This window comes from Castanea sativa, chromosome 11 (assembly GCF_040712315.1).
Source record: "Castanea sativa cultivar Marrone di Chiusa Pesio chromosome 11, ASM4071231v1".
Classification (NCBI taxonomy): domain Eukaryota; kingdom Viridiplantae; phylum Streptophyta; class Magnoliopsida; order Fagales; family Fagaceae; genus Castanea; species Castanea sativa.
Genome location: NC_134023.1, coordinates 36,183,850 through 36,211,759, shown reverse-complemented (window position 1 = coordinate 36,211,759; position 27,910 = coordinate 36,183,850). Strand labels below are relative to the sequence as shown.

The 27,910-nt window shown below is 36.6% G+C and overlaps 1 protein-coding gene across 1 annotated transcript; it reads right to left on the bottom strand.

Annotated features, from left to right (window-relative positions):
- Positions 1-8,327: 8,327 nt before the first annotated feature.
- LOC142617291 (uncharacterized) lies at positions 8,328-15,710 on the bottom strand. Its single transcript, XM_075790074.1, has 12 exons — positions 15,567-15,710; positions 15,046-15,301; positions 13,590-13,794; positions 13,231-13,321; positions 12,969-13,114; positions 12,488-12,731; positions 11,481-11,585; positions 11,156-11,338; positions 10,666-10,870; positions 9,579-10,071; positions 8,778-8,857; positions 8,328-8,664 (listed from the first exon to the last, which is right to left on the bottom strand). The coding sequence occupies exons 2-12, from the start codon at positions 15,269-15,271 to the stop codon at positions 8,636-8,638; spliced, it is 2,007 nt and encodes a 668-aa protein (XP_075646189.1). The 5' UTR covers positions 15,272-15,301; positions 15,567-15,710; the 3' UTR covers positions 8,328-8,635.
- Between the last annotated feature and the right edge of the window lie 12,200 nt (positions 15,711-27,910).

Sequence of the window (27,910 nt, the reverse complement as noted above, 5' to 3'; positions counted from 1 at the left end):
TAAATGGTGAGTGACTCACTATCTTAGAGTCACTAAAAAGAAAAAAAGAAAACAATTAAAGGGTGCTCTTACGAGCTAACCTAACAAACAACAAAAGAATATAGTCTCTGTAGTGTCCATTCGGGGCTCTTGCCTCAAACTTCTCTAGGTGACTTGTTCCTCTTGTCTTCTTCACTTCTTTCTCTACCTTATCTGGTGAGGCTCTTGTCTCGGGTTGGCCTTGGCCTCTTTCTCTATCACTATCTCTACCTTCTTTTTACTGTGCCTGCATGTTCAATTCCCGGAGGATATATGCATAAGGAGGATCCACTAGGGATGGTGAAAAACTCGTTGAGTGGATGTGCATGGGGAGGAATCTTTTGCCTCTCACGACTTGCTTGGGGATGAGAAGCTCCCTGAGGAGTAGTGATCTACTAGGGAAGAATCTTCTGCTTCCTTCATGGTTCATGGAGGATTTTAAGGAAGAATTTTCTGCTTCCTTGCTGAGGATTTTTTTTATATGGGACTCACTGGGGAAAAGTCTTCTACTTTCTTACTAGGGATACCTTGGTGAAGAATCTTCTACTTCCTTACTGGGGACATGCCTTGGTGTACTTGGGTCCATTGGGAAGGAATCTCCTACCTCCTCCATAGGTATGATGCCTGATATGCTTGAATTTTTGGGGAAAAGTCTTCTGCTTTCTCTTATGAGAATGATATTTGATACATTTGGGATGAATCTTCTGCTTCCTTATTGGGAATTCACTCTAGATGCTTGAAACACTAGGGAAAAGACTTCTACTTCCTTACTGAGGATGGTGTTTGATAGGTTTGATCCACTTAAAGAAGAATCTTATGCTTCCTTCACTGGGGATATTGCTTGAGATGCTTAAAACATTAAGGAAGAGTCTTCTGCTTCCTTTTTGGGGATGATGTCTGACATGCTTGACCCGTTGAGGGAAGGTTCTAGAGGTGCTTACACCTTGGGCATGGTTCTTGATGTGCTTGATCCACTGGGGGGCTTTTTGATGTGTTTGATTCACTGGAGAATTTTTTGATGTGCTTGATCCACTAGAAATATTTTTTTAATAATTTGTATCTAATTGTGGAAGTCGTGAGATGTCCCTCCTTTGAAAGAAGGAATTTTTATTTTATTTTTTACTGTTCATGACTAAACTACATATATTTTAGTGGTGAGGCTTAAACTACACATAGTTTAGCCATCAAGTGTGTTCCTGCCTTTTCATTTTCTCCAACAGTTGCCAACTGTTTCTTTTCCTCTTCTTCATTCTCTTCATCTCTCTCACCTTTTTGTATTCTTCATAACTCCACTCTCTTTTCTCTCTATAAAAACCTCCCTCCCCTCTTTCTTTTCCTCACACCTTCTGATTCCTTCATTCTCTCAAACTCTCTCATTTTCTCTCTTTCTCTCATCGTCTTCTCCAATGGCACCCAAGGCCAAGAAATCCTCTTGTGTCCTATCCTCTGATGCCTTCCATCTCAACCGCTGGAGTGGAGCCACGAGGTTGGTGAGACTTCCACCATTGACATACTGGCTAGAGAATCACATTCCCATGGGTGAATTTGTAAGTTTTTTTTTTTTTTCTCATTTTCAAGTTTCCCTCTAATCTTTGGTTTAAATGTGTTTTTGGCTATGTGATTGCTTGGGTTTTATTGTGGGGTGGGTTTGGATGAAAACTTGATGTCTTAAGAGGGGTAGGAACATGTCTAGGATTGATTTTGGATGATGCTTCTTTGAAAATGTCGAAGAACTCTGTGTTCTTGCATGCGTGGGCTGGGGCGTGCATACATAGCTTGTATTCATGCGTACACGGCTTTGCTTTTGCATACGCAGGTATGTTCTTGAGACACTGCATACGTGGAAATGGACCTGTGTACATGGGGTCTTGTCTGCGTGCATGGGCTTTGACCTACGTATGTGAGCTTAGTAGAAACCCTACTCTGCCTATTTCCAACTCCTTTTTCAACTATTTCACTTCCACATGCAATTCTAACTTACCCTTTTTGTCATTTTTGCATCTGAATATCACTGTATCATCCTTTTTTTTTTCTCCACTCATGCACCACAACACTATATTCCTTGAATTTCACTTGAATTATGAATTTAATGACATTTTCTTTATGCAGTCATCATCCCTTTATGCTAGTAGGGGAAGCACCAATGAGGTGGTGGAATGGTTCAACTTGCTTGCACCCAAAACCAGGGACTACATTCGGGAGGCGGGCATTAAGCCTATCATTGGTCTCCTTCCAAAGAAGTCTACAAGTGCCACCTTGGTGCAGTGCCTCATTGAGAGGTGGTGGGACAATACTCACACCTTTCATATCGCCAAGTGGGAGATGATGGTGACTGCCTATGACTTTTACTACATGACTGGCCTTAGCTTTGAGGGGGCCATCATCAATTTGAACGGCATGTCAGGTGTGCAACTGGGCATTGACATGTTGGGGAGGAAGTACTCCATTGATTCCATCCGCTACTTCGACCTGGTGTCGGATTACATGTTCCTCCCACAAAGGACCGTGTATGAATGTATCCGTATGGCTAGGGCTTTTCTTCTCCACCTGCTAGGAGCTTACCTCTTTGCCTATGGTGGGTAAACGATGTCTTTAAGGTGGCTAACCCTTTTCTAGGATTTTAGGGAGGCACAGAGGGCTAACTGGGAGTAAGCATGTCTTGCTTATCTTTACTCCACTCTTGACACTCTCAGGCGAGGCACTTTACGGTAGCTTGTGGGGCCTTGGAAGCTCTTAGAAGTTAGTTCTCTTTTCATTTTTTGCACTTTTATTTGTAGCTTGTAGTCTTGCGAACTATACTATCTTGCAAATTATTAACTTGCATCTGCCATCTTGCAAACTGTCATCTTGTATCTAACTTGTGATTTGTACTACTTTTTTGTAGTGGTGGGTGGTTAAGTACGGCCTCATAACTCCGAGCATTGACCTAGTTCTGAGGGATTTTCATCAAGTGAAGGCACATCTTGCGAGGTTGACTTCAAATGAGGTAAATTTTAGAGTTCTAGTTGGTCATGCTTTTTCTTGTATTTTCCTTAGAATATTCTCCTCCTAACCTTGTGTCTTTATAGGTGAACTGGGCCTCATGGGCCAACTAGCCCCTTCTTGCTACTCGGGACTTGGAACCTGCCGCTTTTGTTGCTTTGTAGATTACCCAACCCTTTAAAGGAGCGGGTTTGAGGGCTCTATATCTGGCAGAGAGGCTGAGGTGCCAGTTGGTGGGTATGGATGACCCATAAATTTTGAGGGACCCACCTGAATTCATGCTTGCCCCACACTCCATGACTGATGCTGAGTACAACTCGTGGGGGAGTGATATTTCCTATGCCGAGCGGATCATTAAGGGGTTAGACTATAAGGAGTTCAACCTTACTCACCTCATGCCTTCTCTCACTATCCAAGTATATGTTCAAACTCTTGTTCTTCTTCTCTCTCTTCTTTCTTGGTTTGTCATGACTACTAATGTGGGGAATTGTAATAGAGGGACATGCTGCTAGTGAGCCCATTGATCCTTCACATATCCCTTGGACGATCTATGCCTATGGCCTGGATGGCTTTGCTCGAGAGCGTGTCGTGCCCTGCAACCCTAATGTCATGGGCTATCATTTCCCTCCCTACTCTTAAGCGGTAAGTTCTTTCTTCTTCTTTTTTCTTTTTTCTTTCCACCCAATTTCTCTTCTTGTTATAGTCACTAATACTTCTATCTTCAAATTGCAGCCCACTATTCAAGAGCATGAGGAGTTGGTATGGCTGGCCGAGAATCTTAAGTTGGAGGTGACCAACTACTCAAGGAAGCTATATGGTCCTGGAGGAGCGGCCCACCCAGGCGATGGTGGTGGTGATAATAATGATGGTGATGGTGGTGAGGAGAACTTGAAGGTGACTCCTAGCTACCAGCCAAGGAAAATGTGGCACTGTTGATTACCTGCAGTTACAGCATATACATAGCACACAACTTTTTCTTTTTCTTTTTTGCTTTTAATGTCTTGTTATTCCCTTTAGCAGACATTTGAGTTTGGTTTGAGATAAAGGATTGTATTAAGGACATCTTTTACATTTATGCCTTGATTGGAACTTAGCACTTAATTTACAAGATAATAATAAATTATATGTTTCTATACAGCTTTTCTTTTTTTATGCTTGCAATCTTGTGCTTGGAATATGTCTTAAATGATTCCTTCGATTACAGGAACCTTAGGAATGCTTGGGAGACCAGACCTTGGAAGCTTCTAGAACTGCTACTATACAGCTCACTACCTTGTTAAAAATATGTATTATCAAGTTCATAAACCAAGCACATGAACCCCCATGTGGAAACTTAAAAAAATGTGGTTTGGAGGGCACCAAGGAGATCTCCAGCAGAGTTTCTAGCAAGGGGCTCCAAGATTGACACCTAGCTTAGGGTGATGCAATCTGCCCTAGGAACTCTAATACTAGTAGCAGATAACCAAGATCACCAGCCCTAATACGTGCTTTAATCTCATTGGTTGAGGACAATCCAGCATTTAATACTAAGTCAAAACATCCAACTGATATTATCCAAAGCAATAAATACTCCTTAAAGCTAAACATACCATTCTTGATCAAATCCTAAATAGATCTTTTGAAGATTTATTGCTAATTGAGACAGATTTTAGCTAAGATTCTTTGTTAAATATCTCATCAAACTTAGCTATAAGTAAAGCCTCTCTTCAACACACCAAGACACACCACACCACAAGAGAAGAACTAATCTCTTATAACTGATCTTTTTACTCTCTTACTTTAATTATCTTCTTAGCTCTTTAATGAAGTTTTGAGTTTTGAGTTCTTAGTACTCAAGTTAGTAACTAAGTTTTTTAGCCCTTAACTCATAAATGCCCCTCGTACTACTACTCATAAACACCTATCCATCCCCAAGCAAAAAATCCCAGCAACATTGCTAAGTATTCTCTCACCACTCATACTACCAAAATAACTCTCACTACTCACTACATATACTATCATTATGAGCATACCCTAGCATAATAGTGATTTTGCTGCGCTAGCTGGAATCTCTCTCTCTTCCTTCATCTTACACTAAGCTTTCTCCATCATTTGTTATAATGAATCCCATAGTGTTTGTCTATTGCTTTACAATTGAAGGCTATAATGTATTTGTGACTATAGAATTTTTCCCTCAAGTTGCTATAATGGAGGACTTTCTATTAATGGGTCCCTCAGATGATGACTTTGAAGATGTAGACACTCCATTTTATTTATGAAATAATTAACAGCTAGAGGTTTATTTAGTTTTATTTTATTTTACTGATGGGGTATTTATTTATTGCAGTAGGCTTTTCCATCTGAGCTGGCATGTTTGATGTAGGAAATTTTTTGGGCCTTCCCATAATTCTTGTCGAGTCTAACTTAGGCAAAAAGCATAAAAAGGGGAATTTCTCAAAAGTTTCACTGATAGTCTTAGGGTCATGCTTCAAGCCCATTGTCAAGTTTCAATTTGACCTCCTACCTAATTATAACACATTTGTCGGAGGGAAAAAACTTTTTCGCCCCCCGGCATTCTGGGTTTGATCCCCAGTGGAGTCGCCGAAATGTCGGGGCCGAAAATTTTTTCCCTCCAAAAAATGTGTTGTAATTGGGTGGGGGCAAAACCGAAACTCGATAATGGGCTTGAAGCATGGCCTAAAGGATATTGGTGAAACTTTTGAGAGATTCCCATTTTTGTATGCTTTTTGCCTAGTTTAGGCTCGGTAAGGATTATGGGAAAGGCCAAAACATTTCCTACAAGAAATACGTCAACACAAATGAAAAAGCTCACTGCAACAAATAAAAATCCCACCAGTAAAATATTCTAGAAGTAAAATGTTCCAGCAATAAAATAAAACAGAACTGAATAAACCTCCAACGATTAGTTATTTCATAAATTAAGTATAGTACCAACATCTCCAAAATCATCATCTGAGGGACCCATTGAGAGAAAGTCCTCTATTATAACAACATGAGGGAAAAATTCTATAGTCACAAATGTGTTATATAGCCTTCAATTGTAAAGCAATAGACAAATACTATGGGATCCATTATAACGAATGATGAAGAAAGTTTAGTGAGAGAGAGAGAGAGAGAGATATTTCAGCTAGCGCAGCAAGATCATTTTTATGCCAGGGCATGGTCATAATAGTTGTATATGTAGTGAGTAATAGGGATCATTTTGGTAGTATGAGTAGTGAAAGAGTATTTTAGCTATGCTGTTGGGATTTTTTGCTAGAGGATAGATAAGTATTTATGAGTAGTAGTATGAGGGGTATTTATCAGCTAAGGGCTGAAGAGCTTAGTTACTAACTTGAGTACTAAGAACTCAAAAGCTCGGAACTTCATTAAAGAGCTAAGAAGATAATTAGAGCAAGAGAGAAAGAAGAGAAGTTATGAAAGATTAGTTCTTCTCTTGTGGTGACATATTTTTAGCAAGGTAGTGAGTTGTACAGTAGTAGCTCCAAAAGCTTCCAAGGTTTGGTTATGACTTCCCTTAACTACTTGACTGGATTTGTTGGAGAAGAGAGGGAAAGTGACTGACTTCAACCTTCACACGTCAGCAAGGCTTTATGTCTTGTCAATCATCATAAAAAATCTGCTGCCAAGGAAGGGTTTAAGCTCAGCTTGACATGTGACCCCCTCTGACCTGATTTAACAAGCTGAAGGTGATCGCAATGGGTCCAGCTATCAATTTAGTTGTGCTGAAACTAAATTGTAATCGACCTAACCATTAGTCACCCACATGAGCTTAAGTTGTTGAGATTGGGCACATGGGCTGGATTGTTTCAGTTGGACCTTGTCATTGAGTTTTTAGGGCTTGCATATCCCTACAAAATAAATGTTCTTGCCATGAGTTTGTACTATACATGGGCTTTTGTAGTTGTAATTTCTTATGAAAAAATAAGTATAATTACCATAGATTTTGTAGAATAAATAGTTTTATGAGATGAGTAATATGTCATAAATATTTCATGTTTCCCATAAGTTAGCATAATTGCTAGGGGATTTAGCATGTTAAAATATGTTGCTGCCAAAGATTATTAACTTTGGGCTTTTGAGTATAATATAATATTTTTGCTAAATAATACTTGGGCTTTGGTAAAATAATTGTTTGTCCAAAAATTAATAGTTTTGGGTTTTTGATAAATGTTGTCAAAGTAGTATTGAGCTTTTTTTAAAATGTTGCCAAAATAGTATTTGGGCTTTATTGTAATAAGCTTTTTGTAAAGTGTTGCCAAAATAGTATTGGGTTTTTAATAAGATATTTTGAGATTTTGTAAAATATTGTCATGTAGCAAAAGGCTTTATAATAAGGTGTCGTATAGCAACAGGCTTTGTAATAGGGTGTTGTGCAGTAACGGGCTTTGCAATATGGTGCCATGTAGCAACGAATTTTGTAATAGGGTGTCATGTAGCAATAAGCTTTGTAAAAAGTGTCGTGTAGTCATGGGTTTTGTAAAGAGTGTCGTATAATAACGGGCTTTGTAATAGTGTTGTGTAGCAACAGGTTTTGTAATAGAGTACCGTGTAGCAACTAGCGTTGTAAAGAGTGCTGTGTAGTAAAAATCAATAGGATGCCATATAGCAACAGGCTTTTTGCAAAGAGTTTTGTTGGGCTTTTTGGGTATTGCCCACAAGATAAATGAGTTTGGACTTTTATAGAAATGGTATAATTTTGTATACTAATTTTGGTAATAGTATAAGAAGTATTTGTGTAGGTCCAAGTTAGGCAATAATATGGAAAATATTTGTGAGGGCCCAAAATAATTAATGGGGCTTATATGGTACATTTGGTGAGTGGACAAATGAAATTAGGACATGAAAAATTGTACCTCAACATGTTTGCATAATAATCCTATCATCATTCCATCACTACTCTTAAGGGTGTTAGTGGGGTGGTTATTTTTGCATTCTGATTTATTGGATTTTGATATAACTAACATTGTATCATTTGATATTAAATACTATTAACCATCAATACCATGGTTTTGAAATTTGAATGTCTTTACCCTTGTCTCATTGGTTTGTCAAATTCTTTTAGAAGAGTTTATTTTGATAAAATCGCTAATCATTAGTCTTTTTTCATCATTCCACTTAGGTAAAATTCCATTTTTGTCCCATAACATTATCTTTCCTCAAAGCATGTAATAAAAAACATAATTATTATGTTTATAGTTCTTTCTCTAAAATATGACCTCTCTCAACGGGAATCATTTACATTTACTTTTTTTTTTTTTTAAATTAATAGAATAAAATAAATATATTTGTATAAAAATTATAAATTATAAATGGACGGATCCATATAAATCAATTATCCATGCATTCCCTCAATTTTTTGGCATACTTTTCAAGAGTTCAACTACATCCGCATAATCATAAAATTTATTACAAGACAAATTATACGAGGACAAATCATAACAGAAAAATCGAGCTAAAAAATGGCTTCTAAAAGTTGCTTGCTCCAATAATCAGCAAGTCATAGTAGAATCAAATAAGTACACTGAGTGCCTGAAGGTGTTGCTTTTTACCCTACACTAAACTACCAGAAGTTAGTTTCTAAATAGCAATTTGAGAGGAGCATCCAATGTACTACACCATCTAACAAATCCAATTACTTCTGATTTAGCCAGTTGTTTGGAGCTGCATAGTTAGTCAGCATTTAAGGAAAACAAATGGTAAGTACAATAAATGCGCAACAGATAGAAATTATAAAAAAAAAAATCTTTCAGATTAACTATGTGAAAAAACCATACCTGTGAGATACAAAGTGCTAATTACAGAAACTACAATGGTAAGTGTGGATGGCTTTTCATGAATACCAGCTGAGGTTGACCTATAGTATGAATATAAATAGCTTAAGAAAACAAGTTCAATATATAAAAATATTAATAAAAGAATGACATAACAAGTACATATGCCACTATGAAACCAAGCTACAAAGATTGATTCTTTAATGAAGTGATCAAGCAGGTTAAATTTTTTATTTTTTATTTTTTATGAAAATCATGGGTAATAAAAGTCACGAGCAAATAATGACTAAAATGTACTTCACATAATCATTGATAGAATGATCCTTTAGAATATAGTAATGTTTCAAATCAAATGCCACAAAAGCAATATGGACACAGTAACTGCTAAGTAAACAGAAAATTTATTTATGAACAAAATAAAATATCAGCTTCATCCATGACTTCACAAAACAATAGTAAGTGACGAAATAAACCATAAGAAAAGAAATTAAGTGTTTGTTTAGTTGGCTTATTCTTTGCCAACTTATTTTACTATTCATCTTATTTTTGCTACTATTCATGAGTCTCACTACACTTTTTGATACTATTCATGTGTCTCACTGTACTATTTCAACAAACATTTACCTTTATTTACAGTACTTTCACTAAAAAGTTTTCAATTTCAGCAAAATAAGCGAATTCCAAACAGTCTCTAAGCCAAGAAACCATACAAAAGGAAGGGGCAAGATAACATAAATAATCCTTTATTTTCTTTGCCTATAATATGAATTAAAAGTTAAGACATGAGTACTTAATGGAATTTACCTTGACACTAGGTCCTTAACAGACTCAGTTGTGACTCCAAACCCAAACGGGAAAAGTGGATCATAGTGAGAATCCAGGAAATTCATTGGCAGTTGATCTACAGTTTTAAACCATGTTCTAGGAAGCTTTCCACTGAATCCATAGTCACCATAAAGGACATCAGTCACACCTTGGCCCTCAGTTCCTGGTAACCATGCAGCCACCAGGGCATGAATTGATGAAAGATATGGTTCGATCACAATAGGTCTGCCAGAAATGACGACAACCACACAGTTGACAGCCTCACATACATTCTTAATGATGCTTGGTCCAGGATCCACCATAGTGAGAGTCATGCTGTCCCCTAACGTCTCAGAATAAGGGTGCTCACCAACAACAACAATGGCATATGCGAAGTTGTTAGACTTGACAAAGTCACTATCAGGATTTTCACGGTAGACAACTTCTGTGCTTGGGTCAACAGTTGAAGTTACAGCACCAAGGATAGTGGTTCCTACTCAGCGAAAGAAAATCCATCAATTTTATTGCTAAATAGTTACCAGTATTCATTATTCGCATGGGAAACGAATGCTACTGTACAAAGCTAATCAGGGTAAATTAGAAATAGGAAAGCCAACCATAAAGCTGTAGCTTCTACCCTTGTCTAGACAACACATGCTTATTTGAAGCATACTAAACACAAATCTGCCCAAGAACCTTCAAGCAATGGGCAAAAAATTCCCATGAAGGTAGATTAGTCCCAAAGTCACTAAAGACAAATTTATACCAAGGAATTTCCAGACCATCCAGTGTATTTCATCAAACTATGTAGCCAAGTTTTAATAAATTATCTGCAGAATATTCACTTGCATCCCAATGTCACCATATCATACCGAGTTATTTGAAAATTTTCAGAAGGAAACACTCATTTTCAAATATTTTCCAACCTAAATGGATTATCCCTACTTATTAGCAATACCTACCAGCCAAATTTCCAATATTGACACACGCAACAGCTAGTAACTGGGTCCTATTTGTCATTGTTGTCCAAGTGATAGATGATAATAGTAGTACTTAATGCATATTTGGTTCATGTGAAAGAACATACCCCTTGTATAGTTGTTACCACTAAATCCTTCCCATTCAATTGTCCAACCACCACATTGATAACCCAAATTGTCGGCATGAGTACCAGAAACTAAGATCTTTGGAGCCTTCTTGGATAGTGGTAATATTGGATTTGTTTTATTTTCCCCATTCTTCAGTAGCACTAGTGATTTCCTCACAGCTTCTCTTGCCAAGTCTCTGTGTACCTAGTCAAGTAACAGGAAATTCATTTGCTCATATCTGATAATTTTTTATTTGCACTAGATTACCAAGCATATTTACAATATTGAGGAGAGGCAAAGGGAGTCAGGAAACCACATTTTAGCCACAGAAAAATTATAAAAACTATTTTGGCATGGGATTTTAATAAGATACAAATGTTTATCCCATCTAATTTAACCAACTACAATTGCAAGCCTAAATAGCCAGAGTAACTGGAAATATTTATAAGTTGACAGACAAATTCAAAAGCTGGGAACAAATTGACTGACCTGGCTACCAAGTTCATTGACTAGGCTGAAATCAGCCAGGGGATTCTCAAAGAGACCCATGGTGAACTTTACTAGCAAAATCCTCGCCACCGCATCGTCAATGCGATCCATCGGGATGAAATTGTTCTTGACCAGGTAGGTAAGATCATCAATGAACTCAGTATAGTTGAAAGGGACCATTACCTGTTAAACACGAGAACCAAGCCTCTGAGTTAATTAAATAGTTTCATCTAGATTGGCATTTTTGTATGGAATACAGTACAACATAAATGTAGTTTTCTTGTTCACTAGTTAATGAGATTTGTCCCAAAAGATCGACACTGACCATGTCAATGCCGGCTTGAATTGCAGCTTGGACAGAGTATGTGTAGTTTGAATGCGGTGGTGAGGTAATCCTATCAACACCCTCCCAATCTGAGATAACAAAGCCCTGACAGTTAATAGAACATTAATTGTTGTTAGCATGAGACACATGAAAAGAGATACTTACCATGGTAACAATAAACAGTAACAACAACAACAACAATAAAATATTTTAAGCCTCATTTTGAAGCAAGATGTAAAGCAAGGGTAATTAGAATATAATATGAATCTAGTAAAAATAAAAACATAATTTGTAGTGTAGATTGATGGTTGAAAACAATGAAAAAGTGACCGCTTGTGTAAATAAAAATCATTCCTTAAGGATTTTATAACTAGAAATTTAGAGAAACCTTAATATCCTTTCATCGATAAAGTGTTGGATGGTAAAAATAACTTTTCGGAAAAAGAATGCAGCCAGAAGAAAATTGTTGACATTTATTTTTTTGGGGGGGGGGGGGGGGGGGGGGGGGAATACTATAAAAGATATAAAATGCAAGCATATGAGAGAAACTCCATGTAGTACAAGACCAATGACTTGAGGAGTACATAAGTGATATGCTTAAGTAAACAGATTAAAGGAGTTGTAAGGTTCTGGAGGTAGTACATACAGAATGTTGATATATGTTCTAATGAAAACTGATATGAATCTTAAGAATTTAACAAAAGACGTGACTCTAGCTAGTGCCAGATTTTGAAAGGGACTTGTGTAGCCTGCTGCAACTATTAAGTGTAGTTCTGCGTTTAATGCCACCATGAAATGAAACAAACAATTTTGTATAATGAAAGAAAACATTTTTTTGTTGATTAAAACATGTAAGCAGGCAATATCTCAGTTCTGTGTCTGCCTAATTCTTTGTGCATAAATAAGGAGATGCAATCAGGCTTTTGTCTTCGATGTCCATCTGATTACATTGTTAACAACTATAGAAAAACAAAAATTTGCTTGGAAATATAAAAAAGAACATTAACCTTAAACTTAAGAGTGTCTTTCAAGAAGCCAGTAACTAGTTCATGGTTTGCATGCATCTTTTCTCCATTCCAGCTGGAGTAGGAAACCATGACTGTAGATACACCCTTGATGATAGCATCAGAATAGGCAGGCATGTGAATGCTGAGCAACCCGTGCCGGTCAGTCATGGTGTTATTCTCATTGATGCCCTTGGTTGTCCCACCATCTCCCACAAAATGCTTTGCGCAAGCTGCCACCTTTTTCCTGCAGGAAATTTATGAATTAAATCAGGTAAATAGTGAACAATTAAGTTAATAAAAAAAATTTACAACACATAAATCAATCTTGGAACTTTTTATTTTTTGGGCTTGAATCCTGGCAAGTATGGAGTATGGAATTTCAGCTATGGAGATACTGTCCCTTCAATTAATAATTAAAGAATCAGGAGAAAGGTAAGCATAGGGTAAATCATATTATCCATAAATGCAATAAGGTTCATACTTCCCACCAACATATGGAACTCCCTTCCTAGAATTAGAAGGAATCTCTCCTTGTAATCCAGGTATAATTTCTGTCATCTCTTGCACAATTTGGGGATCCTCACTGTAGCTTTCATAACACCGTCCCCACCTTGGATCTCTACAGACCTGGAGAAAAGATTTCAGGAAAATTTCAAAGTTTTTAACAAAACACATATAAGGCAAGCATTTTGCAGCTTCAAATATGTAGCACACTATCTAAAACTCTGAAGTATATCTTTTACCGCAATGCATGGAGCAAACACATAAGGAATCCCTGTAGCCCTGACTTCAAGTGCTGTTGCTTCACCAATCCTCCGCACCAGTTCAGGGTCCCTATGCATTAAAAGATTAATTCAATATAAGGATACATATGTATTTCATTATCTTCCCAGTCAATGCACATTAAATCATGTTAAATGAGTTCCGTGTTATATTACACCTCAACTCTTTGCATCAACATAATGGAGACCTATTCAAAAGGAATGTAACTTTAACAGGCTTTAGTTGAATTGATACATTTACTAGGCATTCCTTGTGTAACCAATGCCATATTGAATGTGTTCGAAACTAGATGCCAAAAGAATTTCATATATCTACTTGCCTTGTAGCTCCAAGACCAATGTTATGAGGAAATATTGTAGCATTATAGACATTATTGTGTCCATGAACCGCATCAATACCATAGATCATTGGAATGCCCAAGCGAGTGGACATAGACCCTTTCTGAAATCCGTTAATCATATTTACCCAATCCTCTGCACTAGCCTGTGGAAGTGGTGCACTTCCACCACCACTCAATACACTGCCTGCAAAAAAAGCCATACATCAGTCCACCCTCTCTTATATAAATTTATCTTTATTATCTTTGGTATCCCAGTATTTCAATATTAAAGTGTTTTTAATTGTCAAGTTTCTTGGCCCCATATTGGCAATACAGACCAATTTTATATTATAAGTAAAAACAAACTTTACACATATATACACACAAACACACACATATATATATAGAGTCAATTTTCAAAAACGTGACAGTGCAAACTTACACATAGAACAAGGTTTGAGAGAGAGAGAGAGAGAGATAAAGAGGTAATTAAGTGAAGTGAAAAGCATAGAATCATCAACTAGTAGCTCAGAAAATTTAGTGTCCAAAGTTCAATATATACTTCTGTATTAAAGTCTGCACATAAGTAGGAATTCTAGTATTCATATGCACTTATAATTTGATATTACAGTTCTGCATTATATGTATATAAAGCATAGAGTGCATAAGTTAAAATTCGTCCATGAAGTTAAATCATCAAGGAATTTTCTTATGAACATCAAAATCTATAAATTCCAAAAAGTTAATAAAATAATATCAATCAATTTGGTATCATTACCACCAGAGGGATTTCCACAGATTTTTCACTTCCAACTGTATGGGAACAGGTACAAATGAAATGATTTAACTTAAAAAAAAAAAATGCCACCTTTATGATTCAAAGTGTAACACACATTGTGGGACCATACAAACAAACACTAAACTGACCCATTAAAGATACAAATTCCACAAAGCACAAAGTGGGTTCATTGAAAACCAATCATGGAATGATGCCAAATGCGCATAGAGTAGAAGCTTTGATATGATTGATTTTTACCAATGAAATAAGTCATGGTGTTTAATATATATGGGGAAAGAATAAAATCAAGTAACTCACAAACAAACTTGAACAATGAGTTAAAGCTCGACTATGTGTTCGAACCAAATTAAAAAAACCAACAGTGAACTTTTAATTCTCTCGGCTTGGCATTCACAGCCATATTCCTACATTTTTTTCACTTTTAACTGTATGAGAACAAGAACAAATGAAAGGATTAACTTCAAAAACAAACCCAAAAAAAATGCCACCTTTATGATTCCAAGTGTAACACACAATGTAGGATCATAGAAACAAACACTAAAATTAACCCATTAAAGATTCAAATTCCACAAATCACAAAGTGGGTTCATCGAAAACCATACATGGATTGATACCAAATGCACATAAAATAGAAACTTTGATATAAATGAATTTTACCAATGAAGTAAGTCTTCATAGCCTCAGCATTGGCCACACTCCTATCAATCTGAACCATCTGACCAATCTTCTCCTCCAGACTCATTCGACCCAACAGGTCCTTTACCCGAACCATCACGGGTTGTTTCGGGTCTTTGTACTTGATAGACTCAGTCTCTGCCATTGCAGCACTCCACCACCACCACAAGCACACAACCCCCACTACTTGGACCAATATCCTAACCATCTTCTTTCTTCTTTCACTTGCTACCCCACACTAAAACAAAGAAGACCCAGTTACTTAAACTGTGAAAAAATGACCCCCCAAAAAAAAATTCCTACCTTTTTGTTTCTGTTTGGTTGCTAAGAAAATGTTGGGAAAAAGAAAGGAATTTTGAAAACTTAAATACTTGTCTATAAAGGATTCTTTTTTATTTCTTTTCCTGGGTCCTATCCAAAGTCTCATAAAATAAGAAAAGCATCACACAGCTCAAAAGAACAAGATTCAGATTCACCATTTCCCTTAATTTGTTTTTGCTTACCTTTTTCTAAAAGCTTTCTCAGAGCCAAATGTACCCCGTATCAGAAAAGAGAGAGAGAGAGAGAGAGAGAAAGAAACTTTAGTAAAAGGCTAAAAAGAAAGAAAGAAAGAAACTTTAGTCCTTTAGGCCTATGGGAGTGGTGATAAGTGTTAAGTGTAGTTGAATACAAAGAAAATGTTGCACAAATTTAATGCAACAGACCTACCAATTTTCACAGAGTTAAGAAAAGGTAAGAGTTAAAAGATTAGAAGTGGGTTTCACCGTCAATACTTCCATGCACTCCACGTCTCCCCATATGAGACGTGGGAGTGGGCCAAACGTGTGTCTTATTAGTCGTGTGCTCACTCACGAGTCATGCTTCATAGTCAAAGTCCTTTTCAATTTTTTTGGCCGAGCATCGTCAATGAGATAATGATTGCATGACAATGTTTTCGGTGGAAGTTAAACAGTGTTGTTAATAGCGTTTATTTTACAATAATTGCTTGTTTTATTATCAAGTTAAGGCAATAGCTCTTTCTCAAAAATAAATAAGGCAATAGCTAATTTTTTATGAAGGTAAAATTTGAATTCCTAATCATATATTTAATTATAAAATTTTTTAACTAGTTCGGCTCTAGAAATTTTTTTAGGATGTTTCTCAATAAGTATAAATTACAAAATCTAATAAAAAGAAAAAATTATATATTAATAACAACAACAATAAAAAAAATACGCAAATATATAAAGTTTACAATTGCCTTCTACGTGGTTTTCTTATCAAATATTTGTCCATAATTCTAGCAAAAGAATAAATAACAAACTATAAGTTCATTTGAAATATTAATAAAATTATTAATTAATTTGTTGTTTAGTTATTTCATTAATTTGTTTGTCTTTTAAACTATAATTTGTTATATTGTTATTTCATTAATTATAAAATTATTAATTATTGTTTAGCCTAACATAATTTAATTTGTTTTTCTTTTATAATATATTGTTTCATTATTGTTTAGCCTAACATAATTTAGTTGTTTAATTTGTTTATTAATTTTCTTCTATAATTTGTTATGTGTATAATTAATATGTATAATGTAATTAAAAGTTGAGTGGGCTAATCAAGTGATAAACCCAAGCCTTAAATTATACCCATGTCATAACCAAACCATAAACCAAGGCCCACCCTTTAATTTTATTTTATTTTTAATAACTTTTTTTTCCCTTTTCCTTTGTTTTCTCCATCAGGTCCCTGCACACATGCTTTACATCTTATCACTATCCTGTCTCTTCTAGATTTTTCTTCAAATCTACTTTATTGAGTTTCATCTTTTCTTTCTTCTTCCTTATTTCTTAGTCACAGCATTTCTTCTCTCTCAATGTTCTCCACAAGCATCTTTTTATGCCACCATCGTGCTTCTTTCAACGAGCATCATTCATCCCTAATAGCACCTCTATGCTCCTCTCTCAAGCCACCTCTACCCAACACAACATCTTCTCACCTATATTATTGATCTATATCTGCTTTATTTGGATTATAGGTTTATATTTTCATTACATTGAATGGAAAATCAAGAGTTTTTGTTTTCGTCCAGAATCCGCTTTTGGTTGAGGGTGTTCCTAATTTTTTTTAAGGGTAAAAAAATGAATTTTTTTTAATTATTATATATAACTTTTTTTTTTTAGGTCAGGGTGTACTTGGGAACACCCTGACCTGAACATGGCACCGCCACTGCTAGTTCAACTAATCACACTTAACACAATTTTTTTTATATACTAACATAATTCTTTTGAATTAGAACAAATTAGAGATTAATATTATAACCTTGGATAAGTTTGGTCAGATTTGGGTCCAACCAACAAATAGTGTAACATTTATAACATTAACTGTGTCTCTAGTGTCTAGTACAACTTAAATTTGAGTAATTCACTAATTTCATCAATCCTGGACCACCTCTGAAGTGAAATGTTCATAACTCCTAAATAATGCACTAAAAAAAAAAAGTTTATTATTTGTCAGAAGGTATAATGATGTCTTGGATCGAGAAGGGTCAAAAAATTGACTAGGCCCCATCGGGCTTTATTTCTGAGCCCTGGCCCTATACAAGGGTTCGGTTATGCAATGTTGATTGAAAATGATTTCTTGAGAAAAGTAGTCAGAGTGAGAGAGGTGATTGGTGAAGAATCTATGTTGTTTATTTTTTTAATGCGATTTTTTTAGAGGGTGGTTGATAGAGTGGTTTGAGATAAAATTTTAGTAGTTTTTGAAATATGTATTGGTGAAAAAGTGGATGAAAAAGTGTGTAATATTGTTTAAAATGTAAAATGTGAGTTTGAAATTGTATAATAAACAGGTCCTTAGATTCTTGAGAAGGTGGTTGAGAACTGAGAGAGTGCCTTAGTTGATTTCCATTGGTACTAAACCATGTATAGTTGATACAAGCTAACCATTATTTATGCCCAACCAATCTATGTAGTACGTGTATAATTTAGGCTATCAATCAAACGCATTAATTAATCAACAGAGAGAAGAAATATTTGAGGGGTAGGAATTTGGCAATGTCTTTGGTATTGGTTGAAGTGGTACAGAGAGAGAGAGAGAGAGAAGGGTAGGTTTAAGAGTTATAAAATGGGTTTGAATCGAACATGAGTTTTTCCATGGTTGCACACTTTTCACACATTTTGACTAAGGTTGTCCATGGGTTGGGCCAAGTCAAGTTTGTGCCCGACCTGGACTTAATCTGAAACTTTTAAGTGCGTGAAAACAAAACCCAAAGCTAACCCAGAAAACTAGTCAAATTGTCCAGTTCGGGTCTCGTCGGGTTTTGAGTTATACCGAAATGTTTCGGGTTTTGTCGCCGGTGTAGATATTTGGCCAGATCTGTTAAGATTTGGCCAGATCTCATCGGATCTAGACTAGATCTCAATGAGATCTCATATAATTTAGTGGATTTTGAGTAATTCTTCGTCAAAAACTTCAAATATCACTAGATCTTTTTGATTTTATGATTGGGTCGGGTTTTGGGGGAGGAAACCCACCAATAGACTCGAAGGTGTTGAGTTCTGTGGGTAGTGACCCACTGCCAATCGTCAAGGTGGTCGGTTTAGGTGGTTGGCGATTCAGGTTTCAATGGGTGAGGCAGGTGGGTTAGGTTTTTGGGTTGGGTGGATAGCCCTAATTTTGACACAACATGCAAAATTGTCTTTGTATGATTAAGTTATATCACTCACATATGGAAACCACTACTAATATTTGTGAAAAATAATCCAATTATCATTTGACATGTTTATTAGTTGTGACAAGGGAGGAAACCCACCAATAGACCCGAAAGTGTCGAGTTTTGTGGGTAGTGACCCACCGCCAACCGTCGAGGTGGTCGGTTTAGGTAGTTGGCAGTTCGGGTTTCGGTGGGTGAGGCAAGTGGGTCAGGTTTTTGGGTTGGGTGGATAGCCCTAATTTTGACACAACATGCAAATTTGTCATTGTAGGATTAAGTTATATCACTCACATATGGAAACCACTATTGATATTTGTTAAAAAATAATCCAATTTATCATTTGACATGTGTGTTAGTTATGACAAAGTGTGTGCAGGAGTGTATACATTTTCGACACAACTTACATATTAGTTAATGTGTGATTAGATTATATCACTCACATATATAGACCACTATTGGTATTTGTGACAATTAATCCAATTATCAGTTGACATGTTTATTATTGTTTGGAAAGAGTTTGTATTTCATTCCTCATATACTTATATCCAATATGATTATGCAATTAACATTACTAAAATACTCCCTTTTGATTATTTAATTTTCACCAAAAAAAACTAAGACTTCTACCACAAAAATACATGTGCCACTCTTTTTCTCTTAAAAAATTTACAAAAAAAATTGGATTGGTAGAGGACAAAATATATAAATGCTTTGTATTCCTTCACTCTTGTGTTGCTCTTTTACTAGGAGAATGTCTTTTATGACTCTCTCACAACATGTAAACGTAATACTCACACATAAGTGTAGAATCCACACATACTGTGAGTCCCACATAGTATGAAAGAAATGTCTTATAAAATCACCCTATAATATAATTTTTCCTTTTCATTAGAGATATATGGATAAGTTATGCTTTGCCAAGTTGTGTATAATAGTCTTATTTATTTTTTGTTTCAGTTAGGATTCCAAGCTTGGCACGCTTTTTTTAGTAGGAAACTTGGCACGTTTGGTAATTGTTTTTTTTATCATTTTTCTGTTTTCAAGGGCTATTTTCTATTTCCAATCTCAAAAAATTATTTGGTAAGCTCAAAACTACAAAAAAGAGAAAACAATTTTTGTTTCTAATTTATAAAGAAAAATGAAAACAACCAAAGGGCTCTTTTCAATTTTGTGTTTTTGTAGGCTTGTGAAAACACGGGAAAAACAAGTTATTTTACAACTTTAATGAACCAGCTCTCTGGTTCGAACTGTGCAAACTTATTTTGATTTTGATTTATACATTTTTTCTTGTTGCCGCTACTTCACATAATTTTTTCACTCTTTGCTGCTACTTTCTACTAAAATTTCCCACACAAATCGTGCTATATATTTCTTGTTTTTTGCTACGCCTCCAATTCACCACAGAGAGGCTAGAGAACGAAACTAGAAACAAGGATGCCAAGTATTGAAAACCCTCTCCCTTTCTCAGTCTCCCCTCCAGTTTTATTCTTTGCGCCTCTAATTTATCTCTCCCTCTCTCTCTCTCTCTCTCTCTCCCTAATTTTATATTTATGTTTTCTATTAGCAGATTTGCTCAATCTTTTACAGGTTTTGGTGATCCATTAGTCAAAGGTACACATCTAAAATAATATTTTACTATCTATATAAATGAGACCTACTTTAACTTTGAAAAACTAATGTTACAAGGACAACTAGCTTTACAGAATCCATCTTAGGGATTGATGTGATAAAATTGTACGTTTGGTTTATTTTATAGTTATATAATAGTGTTAGCACATTTGGTTTATTTTATAGGCATATAATACTGCCCTAGTTTATAGGATTCCAGTTTTATAAGTATATAATAGTGCAATTGCAGTGTGAGATTTAACAGGTGCCGTATAGTTCATTAGAAAAAAAAAAAAAAAAAAGCAAGTGCCATATGAAACACAAAATATGTGAGATTTAACAGGAGCCATGAAACACAAAATATTGTAGCTTTTTTTTTTTTTTTTGAATTCTTTGATATCTTTTTGTATTGTAATGAATTTCTTAACAAGGTGATTTCATATAATAAGCTATCCTTGTGCAACAACTATGTAATGGTTTAAGTTTGTTCTCTTTTTCAACGGTTTTTACAAATTGTATTTAAAATTTAATGTCAATATCTCCTTTTATTTCTATATTTGTTAATTTGGTGGTTTGGCATTTGTTTTGAGGTTGTTCCTTAGTTGTTTCCATGTTTCATTGTCCAGGATGAATGTTGAACCAAATTATAATTGCAGTTCATCCTCTTCAAATGAGGAAGAGGACGATGATATGTTCTTCCTGCTAATGTTTGTTAAGAATAAAAACAACTATATTCCTAAGGAGCCTCAACGTATCTCTATGTTGATTGCTGACGCATTTATAAAAGAGATATTGAATGGCAATCCTTGAACGTGTTATGAGTTATTCCGCATGGATAGACCAACATTTATAAGTCTTTATAACTATTTGAGAACACATAAGTTCCTAACAAACTCACACTGGATCACAGTGGAGGAGGTAGTTGGTATGTTCCTATTAATAGTAGGACATAATGTGACGATAAGGCTAATAGCAGATCATTTTCAACACTCAATTAAGACAGTGGATAGACAATATAAGGAAACTGTAAGAGCAATATGCCGCCTAGAAAAATTCATTATACGTCCTTCTCAAAGCAATGAAGTGCATCCACGTATTGCTAAGAATACCAAATTCTTTCCATATTTCAAGGTAATCCCAAATTACTGTTCATTTTATCATACAAATATTATTTGCTCGCATATGTTAATACTTGTGTTTATATTTTATCTAGAAATGTATAGGCGTAATTGATGGAACATGTATCAATGCATGAGCTCTAGCATCAAAGCAAGTCAGCTATAGGAATCGAAAGGCCACAATCGCCCACAATATAATGTGTGCATGTGATTTTGATATGAAGTTTACATTTGTTTACACTGGTTGAGAGGGTACAGGCAATGACTCACAAGTATTTTTAGATGCACTTCAAAGGCTAAAAAATAATTTCCCATGGCCTCCATCTGGTAAGATATATTGTTGCCTCACTTACATATTTACAATTTTCAATTTTAATCCATTCACCATGTCATACTTCTCTTTATCTTATTATTTTTTTGTTAGGTGGCTATTATTTAGTGGATTTTGGTTATCCATGCACCTTGGGGTTTCTACCTCTGTACCGTACTGAAAGATCTACGAGACTTTTGAGGTGGGGATCGTCCTAAACGTGCAAAAGAGCTTTTCAATTATAGACATTCCTATTTTCGTAATGTAATTGAAAGATGTTTTGGCGTTTTAAAGACACAATTTTCAGTCTTAAAAATGATACCCCGTTATAAACCATTTCGACAAGGGAATGTGATGAGAGCCTATTGCACAATTCATAACTTTATTCGAATGACAATAAGAAATGATTGCTTGTTTACTCATATTGATAACCTTACTGTTGAAGGTGAAGGTAGGAATAATTCAGGTGAGCCATCGCACATTGTTGACTTAACTGATCAAGCCACTGAAGCTATGGCAACTTACAGGGATTAGATCGCAGGATTGACGTTGGCAAATAATAGGCATCATTGATGCCACGTTTTTTTTTTTTGAATGAAATTGATTCCCTGGCATTGATGCCATGTTGTAAGGTTTAGTTATTGATTATCTTTTATAAGACTTGATTAAATTGTTATAGTTTCAGTCTTACTTATATTATTAAAGTTTCAAAATTGAATGTTATATACAAAACATTTGATTTTATAATTCCTCTAGCTGTAAAGATTTTAAATACTTTGGAGCAAACGTGTTTTTGAATTAGAATACATATAATTTTTTTTTTTTAAATTAACCAAAAAAAACAAAATTCAACTTTTTCAAAAACAACTACCAAACAAATTTCTTGAATTTTATTTTTGGAAAATATGTTTTTCCTTTAAACTAATCAAACGTGTTTTTCATTTTAAAAACAGAAAAAATTTGTTTTTTTTCTTTTTCCCTTGAAAACAAGAAAACGAAAATAGTTACCAAAACATGGGCTTAAGTTGCCAAAGAAGTTTTTTGGTCTAACATATATATATATACATTTTTTTTGAGGGGATATTAGGATGAATTCGGGATGAAATTTCTAAATTGTAGTGGGTTTGGTACGTAAAATGAGAGCCTTTGAGTTTGCTAACATATAATTCTTTCTTTAACCACCCACTATCATTCTTAACTTATTAAAAGAGGTTCTATACATTTTTTTATTTTTTTTTATTTTTATAATAGGTTCTATAAATGTTCCACTTTTTTCAAAATAATAATTAATAAAAAAACTTAAATAAGTCAGAATCTGCCAAGTGGATACTAAAATAGCAACAACTAAACAATAATAGCTTAGCAAAAAAAAAAACATAAATAATATAAAAATCTGTTATGGTATTTTTTTTCTTTTGTACAATTTTTACAACACAACTTTTGTCACAAATTTTTTCATAATTTGTTGAGGTTGTTGTATGAACTTATCACTTTCTTTCTTCTTCTTTTTTTTTTTTTTTCTCACTAATCCTAATATAAAAATTTCAGCAAAATATGGGAAAAAATTGTGGCAAAACATATAAAAAAAAAAGTGCTACATTCGATCTGATTCGATACAATATGCGTATGTGTTGTATTGCTCTTTTGTTTAAGTTAGCCATATGTTGCCGTCTGATTCAATACATAATGGCAGCTTAGATCCATTTATAGTTTGTTTAAAGCTATTTATCAACAAGGGAAGACAAAAAAAAAAAAAAGTTTGTTTAAAGCTATAGATCCTACACATGCGGTGTGGTGTGGACGTGGTGTACATCTTTCGAATCTTTGAATTAGGTCCTACATCCAGATTTGCATCACCATTCACATCCACCAAAAAATCCAAAACGGTACTAAACTGTTGCGATATTCTATTATTCTACTTGAGAAAGATTCTATTATTCTACTTGCACTTTCTCGAACATCAGACCCATTGCTCCTACTTGGACCCTCAAACACGTCAAATTTGTTAGTAACAATTTGGACCATAATTTATCATTATTAGCGAAGTATTATCAGTCATGGCCTTGAAATTTCTGTAGTCAACCATGCCGTTTTGTTGTGTATAGATGGAAAAATAACCCGCCCCGCACGACCCACCTTTGCCTGTTCCGTGCTGCGCGGAATTTCCCCACCTCAAAGAGAGATGGTGAGATGACTGATGAGTGCTAGTTTTGCACGCCCCACCTCGCCTTATTTATACATATTGATAAGGATAATTTTGTAATTAGCCCACGACGAAACAAAGAGCGATGGATATAATAAGGTCGTCAGCTTCACTCATGAAACCACCTTCTTGCAAAGTCTACAGCTTCACCTCATGCCCCAAGCCATTCGGCACAAGCAAGCCGAAGACAGGAGTCGAGGAATAAAGCCGAGACAGGAGCTCGACGACAGGAATGAAGGTAGTAAGTTGAAGGTAGTAAGCTGAAGACAAGCCGGGCGCGAAGACAGGAAGCTGAAGACAGGAAGCTCGAAAGGCAGGAGTCGAAGGCAGGGGCCGAAGGCAGGAAGCCGAAGACAAGGAAGCCGAAGACAGGAATGAAGCAGGAGTCAAGGCAGGAAGTCGAGGCAGGCAGCCGAAGACAGGAAGCTGAACGACAGGAGCCGAAGACAGTAAGCTGAAGGCAGTAAGCCGAAGACAGGAAGTCGGCGCAGGAAGCCGAAGACAGGAGCCGACGGGACAAGAAGCCGAAGGCAGTAGTCAGGTAGTAAGGTGACGATGCAGTTCAAGAGATTAAGGTGAGGACAGTAAGCTAAAGGTAGTAAGCTGAAGGTAGTAAGCTGAAGGTAGTAAGCTGAAGATAGTAAGGTGACGACAAGAGTCGAAGAGATTAAGGTGACGACAGGAGCTAAGGCAGTAAGCCGAAGGTAGTAAGCTGACGACAGCAAGCTGAAGCTAGTAAGCTGAAGGGGATACATGAATCTCCGATGAGTCTGGCGTCGAGCCCAATGATGTCGTTAGGCTTGCTTGTCGCAAGGGACTGCATCTCGAAGTCTATAGCTTCATAACAGAGCTGACGACTTTAATTATGAGCCGACGACCCCGAAAAGGGACGATGCCGTAGGTCGACGGAATAAGCTGAAGAGGTTAATTAAACCTCCATCCATAACTTTACTTGATCTCCACCCATACGTATATAAGGAGAGTTCTTGTGCTACACGCCTAACCCTAATTAAGAAGACTCCTATAAGGAAAAAAACTCTAAGAGATACTCAAAATCCACGAGTTACTCTCCTAGAAGGAAAGAACTTCTTGACCAAGGCATGAATTTCGGCCCTGACGCTACTATAAATACCCCAAAACCCTCACAAAGTAAGGTATGCATGATTCACCCTAGCTCTGTATTCTAGAGTTGCGAACAAGAGATTTCTCTAACTTGACCGTCCAGGTATTTGGCCGGTACCACACCGATACACCTCTTAAGGTCTTCAGCTTTTGTGTTGTGCAGGTTCTAGTCAAAGGCTCGTGAGGACCGTATGGCTTTACGACGATTTTCGACATCATCGCTTGGCGCCGTCCGTGGGAAGCTATGAAGTAATCAGCCATTGCTTTATCCCTATGACAAAAGGTCGTACCCGTCCAAACTCGATCGATGGCATCATCAAGCAAGAAACTAGAAATCCCCCCATCAATAATGGAATGGAGACACTCTCGGCTGCGGTTGCAACTTACTCAACAAAATAAAGCCCTTATGTTACAAAATCAAGCGTTGGAAGTGCAAATTAAACAGCTTCAAGAACATCAAGTCTTATTGCATGATCAATGTAGAAGTGGTCATAATCACTACCCATCCCTTTGAAATATTACAAAAGGGAAGAGCAAATAGAAGAGTAGGATTGATGACTACGATGGAGGACGATGAACAATTGTCCAAAGAGAAGGCAAGCGATCAAAACACAAATGATGACATTACCACCATGATCATGGACATGACATGAAGGAGTGTTATGATCTAAAACAACAAATAGAGATCCTTGTAGGTCAAGGGAAGTTGCAGTAATTTGTTAGAAATGGACCTGGGATACAACATCCGCAAGAACTAGAGCAACCCAGCAAGACGAAAGACCAACCCTCCACACATTAAGAGCTACAACCTCAACATACTACCTCCTAGTTAAGGTCCCTATGGGGTACAATATAGGATAAGCTAGAGGAGTTCAAGTTGATACATGAGAGTGCTACGTGGCTATGCCCAACGTGGATAGACAGCTGCCCGTCAAGTGTCTCTTGTAGGGTGGTTGTCGTCCAAAGGGTCATCTTCCAATTCCTTAGTTGGTCCTACCATCAATCTTTGGTCTTCAATGTTCATGGTGGGCAACAGACGAGGATTATTTATACAATGCATCGGCTCAAAATATCACCTCCCAAGGTGAACATCACCTTTCAAGGTGAACCCCGCTTCTCAAGGTGGCCCTCACTTCTTAAATTGAATATCACCTCTCAAGGTGGACGTATGACCAAAGTCGCCTATGGGTGGACGGTCATTATACTAAGTTAACTACGGGAAGACGCACGGCCAAAGTCGCCTACAGGTGGACGGTCGCTACACTAAGTCACTTATGGGTAGACGCATGACTAAAGTCGCCTATGGGTGGACGGTCACAACACTAAGTCACTTATGGGTAGACGCATGGCCCAAGTCGCCTACGGGTGGACAGTCACTATACTAAGTTACCTACGGGTAGATGCATGGCCAAAGTCGCCTACAGGTGGACAGTCACTGCACTAAGTTACTTACGGGTCCTACGGGTAGACGGTCACTATACCGAGTTACCCGCGAGTGGACGCATGACCACAATCGCCACGGTGGAAGGTCACCATACTAAATCGCCGATGGTAGACGGCCAAAAAGGTGATACGACACCAAACCACCACCTTAACAAGTCCACGACCCAAAGTGGACGACCAAAAAGGTGATGAGGCACCAAAATTTAGTCACCTCAATTAGTCCACGACCCCAAGTGGTCGACTGACAAGGTGACGAGGTACCAAAACTCAATTACCTTGACAAGTCCACGACCCAAAGTGGACGACCAAAAAGGTGATGAGGCACCAAAATTTAGTCACCTCAATTAGTCCATGAACCCAAGTGGATGACTGAAAAGGTAATGAGGTACCAAAACTCAATTACCTCGACAAGTCCACGACCCAAAGTGGACGACCAAAAAGTTGATGAGGCACCAAAATTTAGTCACCTCAATTAGTCCATGACCCCAAGTGGATGACTGACAAGGTGACGAGGCACCAACACTTGGTCACTTCAACAAGTCCACGACTCGAAGTGGAAGACTAAACTTAATCACCACATACTCCACAATCTAAAGTGGAAGATTGAAAAGGTGACGAAGTACCAATACTCAGTCACCGCATACTCCACGACTTGAAGGGGAGGACTAAAAGGTGACGAGGCATTAACATGTCAACCTTGGACGATCAACTAATACTAAACATTTAGAAGAGTAGTCACTTCAGCAATTATCAAAGTCAATCCAGAAGGAGAAGAGACGGGTTAAAAGTTCATATATTCAACAAAAGGTTATATCGTCCAGAAAGTTGCATAAGAAAGAAGAGAACTCAAGTCTTGGAGTCCGTCTCTTCATCTTGCTTCTCCATAGCAGCATTATCCATTCCTTGCTCTGCCCCGTCACTGGCCACAGTCGCCATAGAATCCTCTTCAATAGTAATCTCAAACTTAGAAAAATAAAGATCAGGGGAAGTAGCTGTAGCTTAAGTTTTGAAATTTTCCAATCCTTGGACATAATGCATTCCCATCTCTTGAAGATATTCGTTGGAAGACGTGCTCAAGAATTGGCTTTAGATTGTATCAACTTTACCTTCAATTCTTCCACCTCCTCGAAAGTTGCACGTTAAACCCTTCAACTTGAAGTTAAGATGGCCAAGCCGATTTGCATTAATGCCTTCCAACTTCGACCTTAGCCTCATGAGCAAAGAATCTTCTCTCGAAGAGGAGCAATCGACTCCTAGCTCCCTTAGCACACTTCTTATACTTGACAGCTGTCTTCATTGTCCTGATAACGCAGTTCCAAGGTCTTCATCATTACTATTACCTAGAAAAT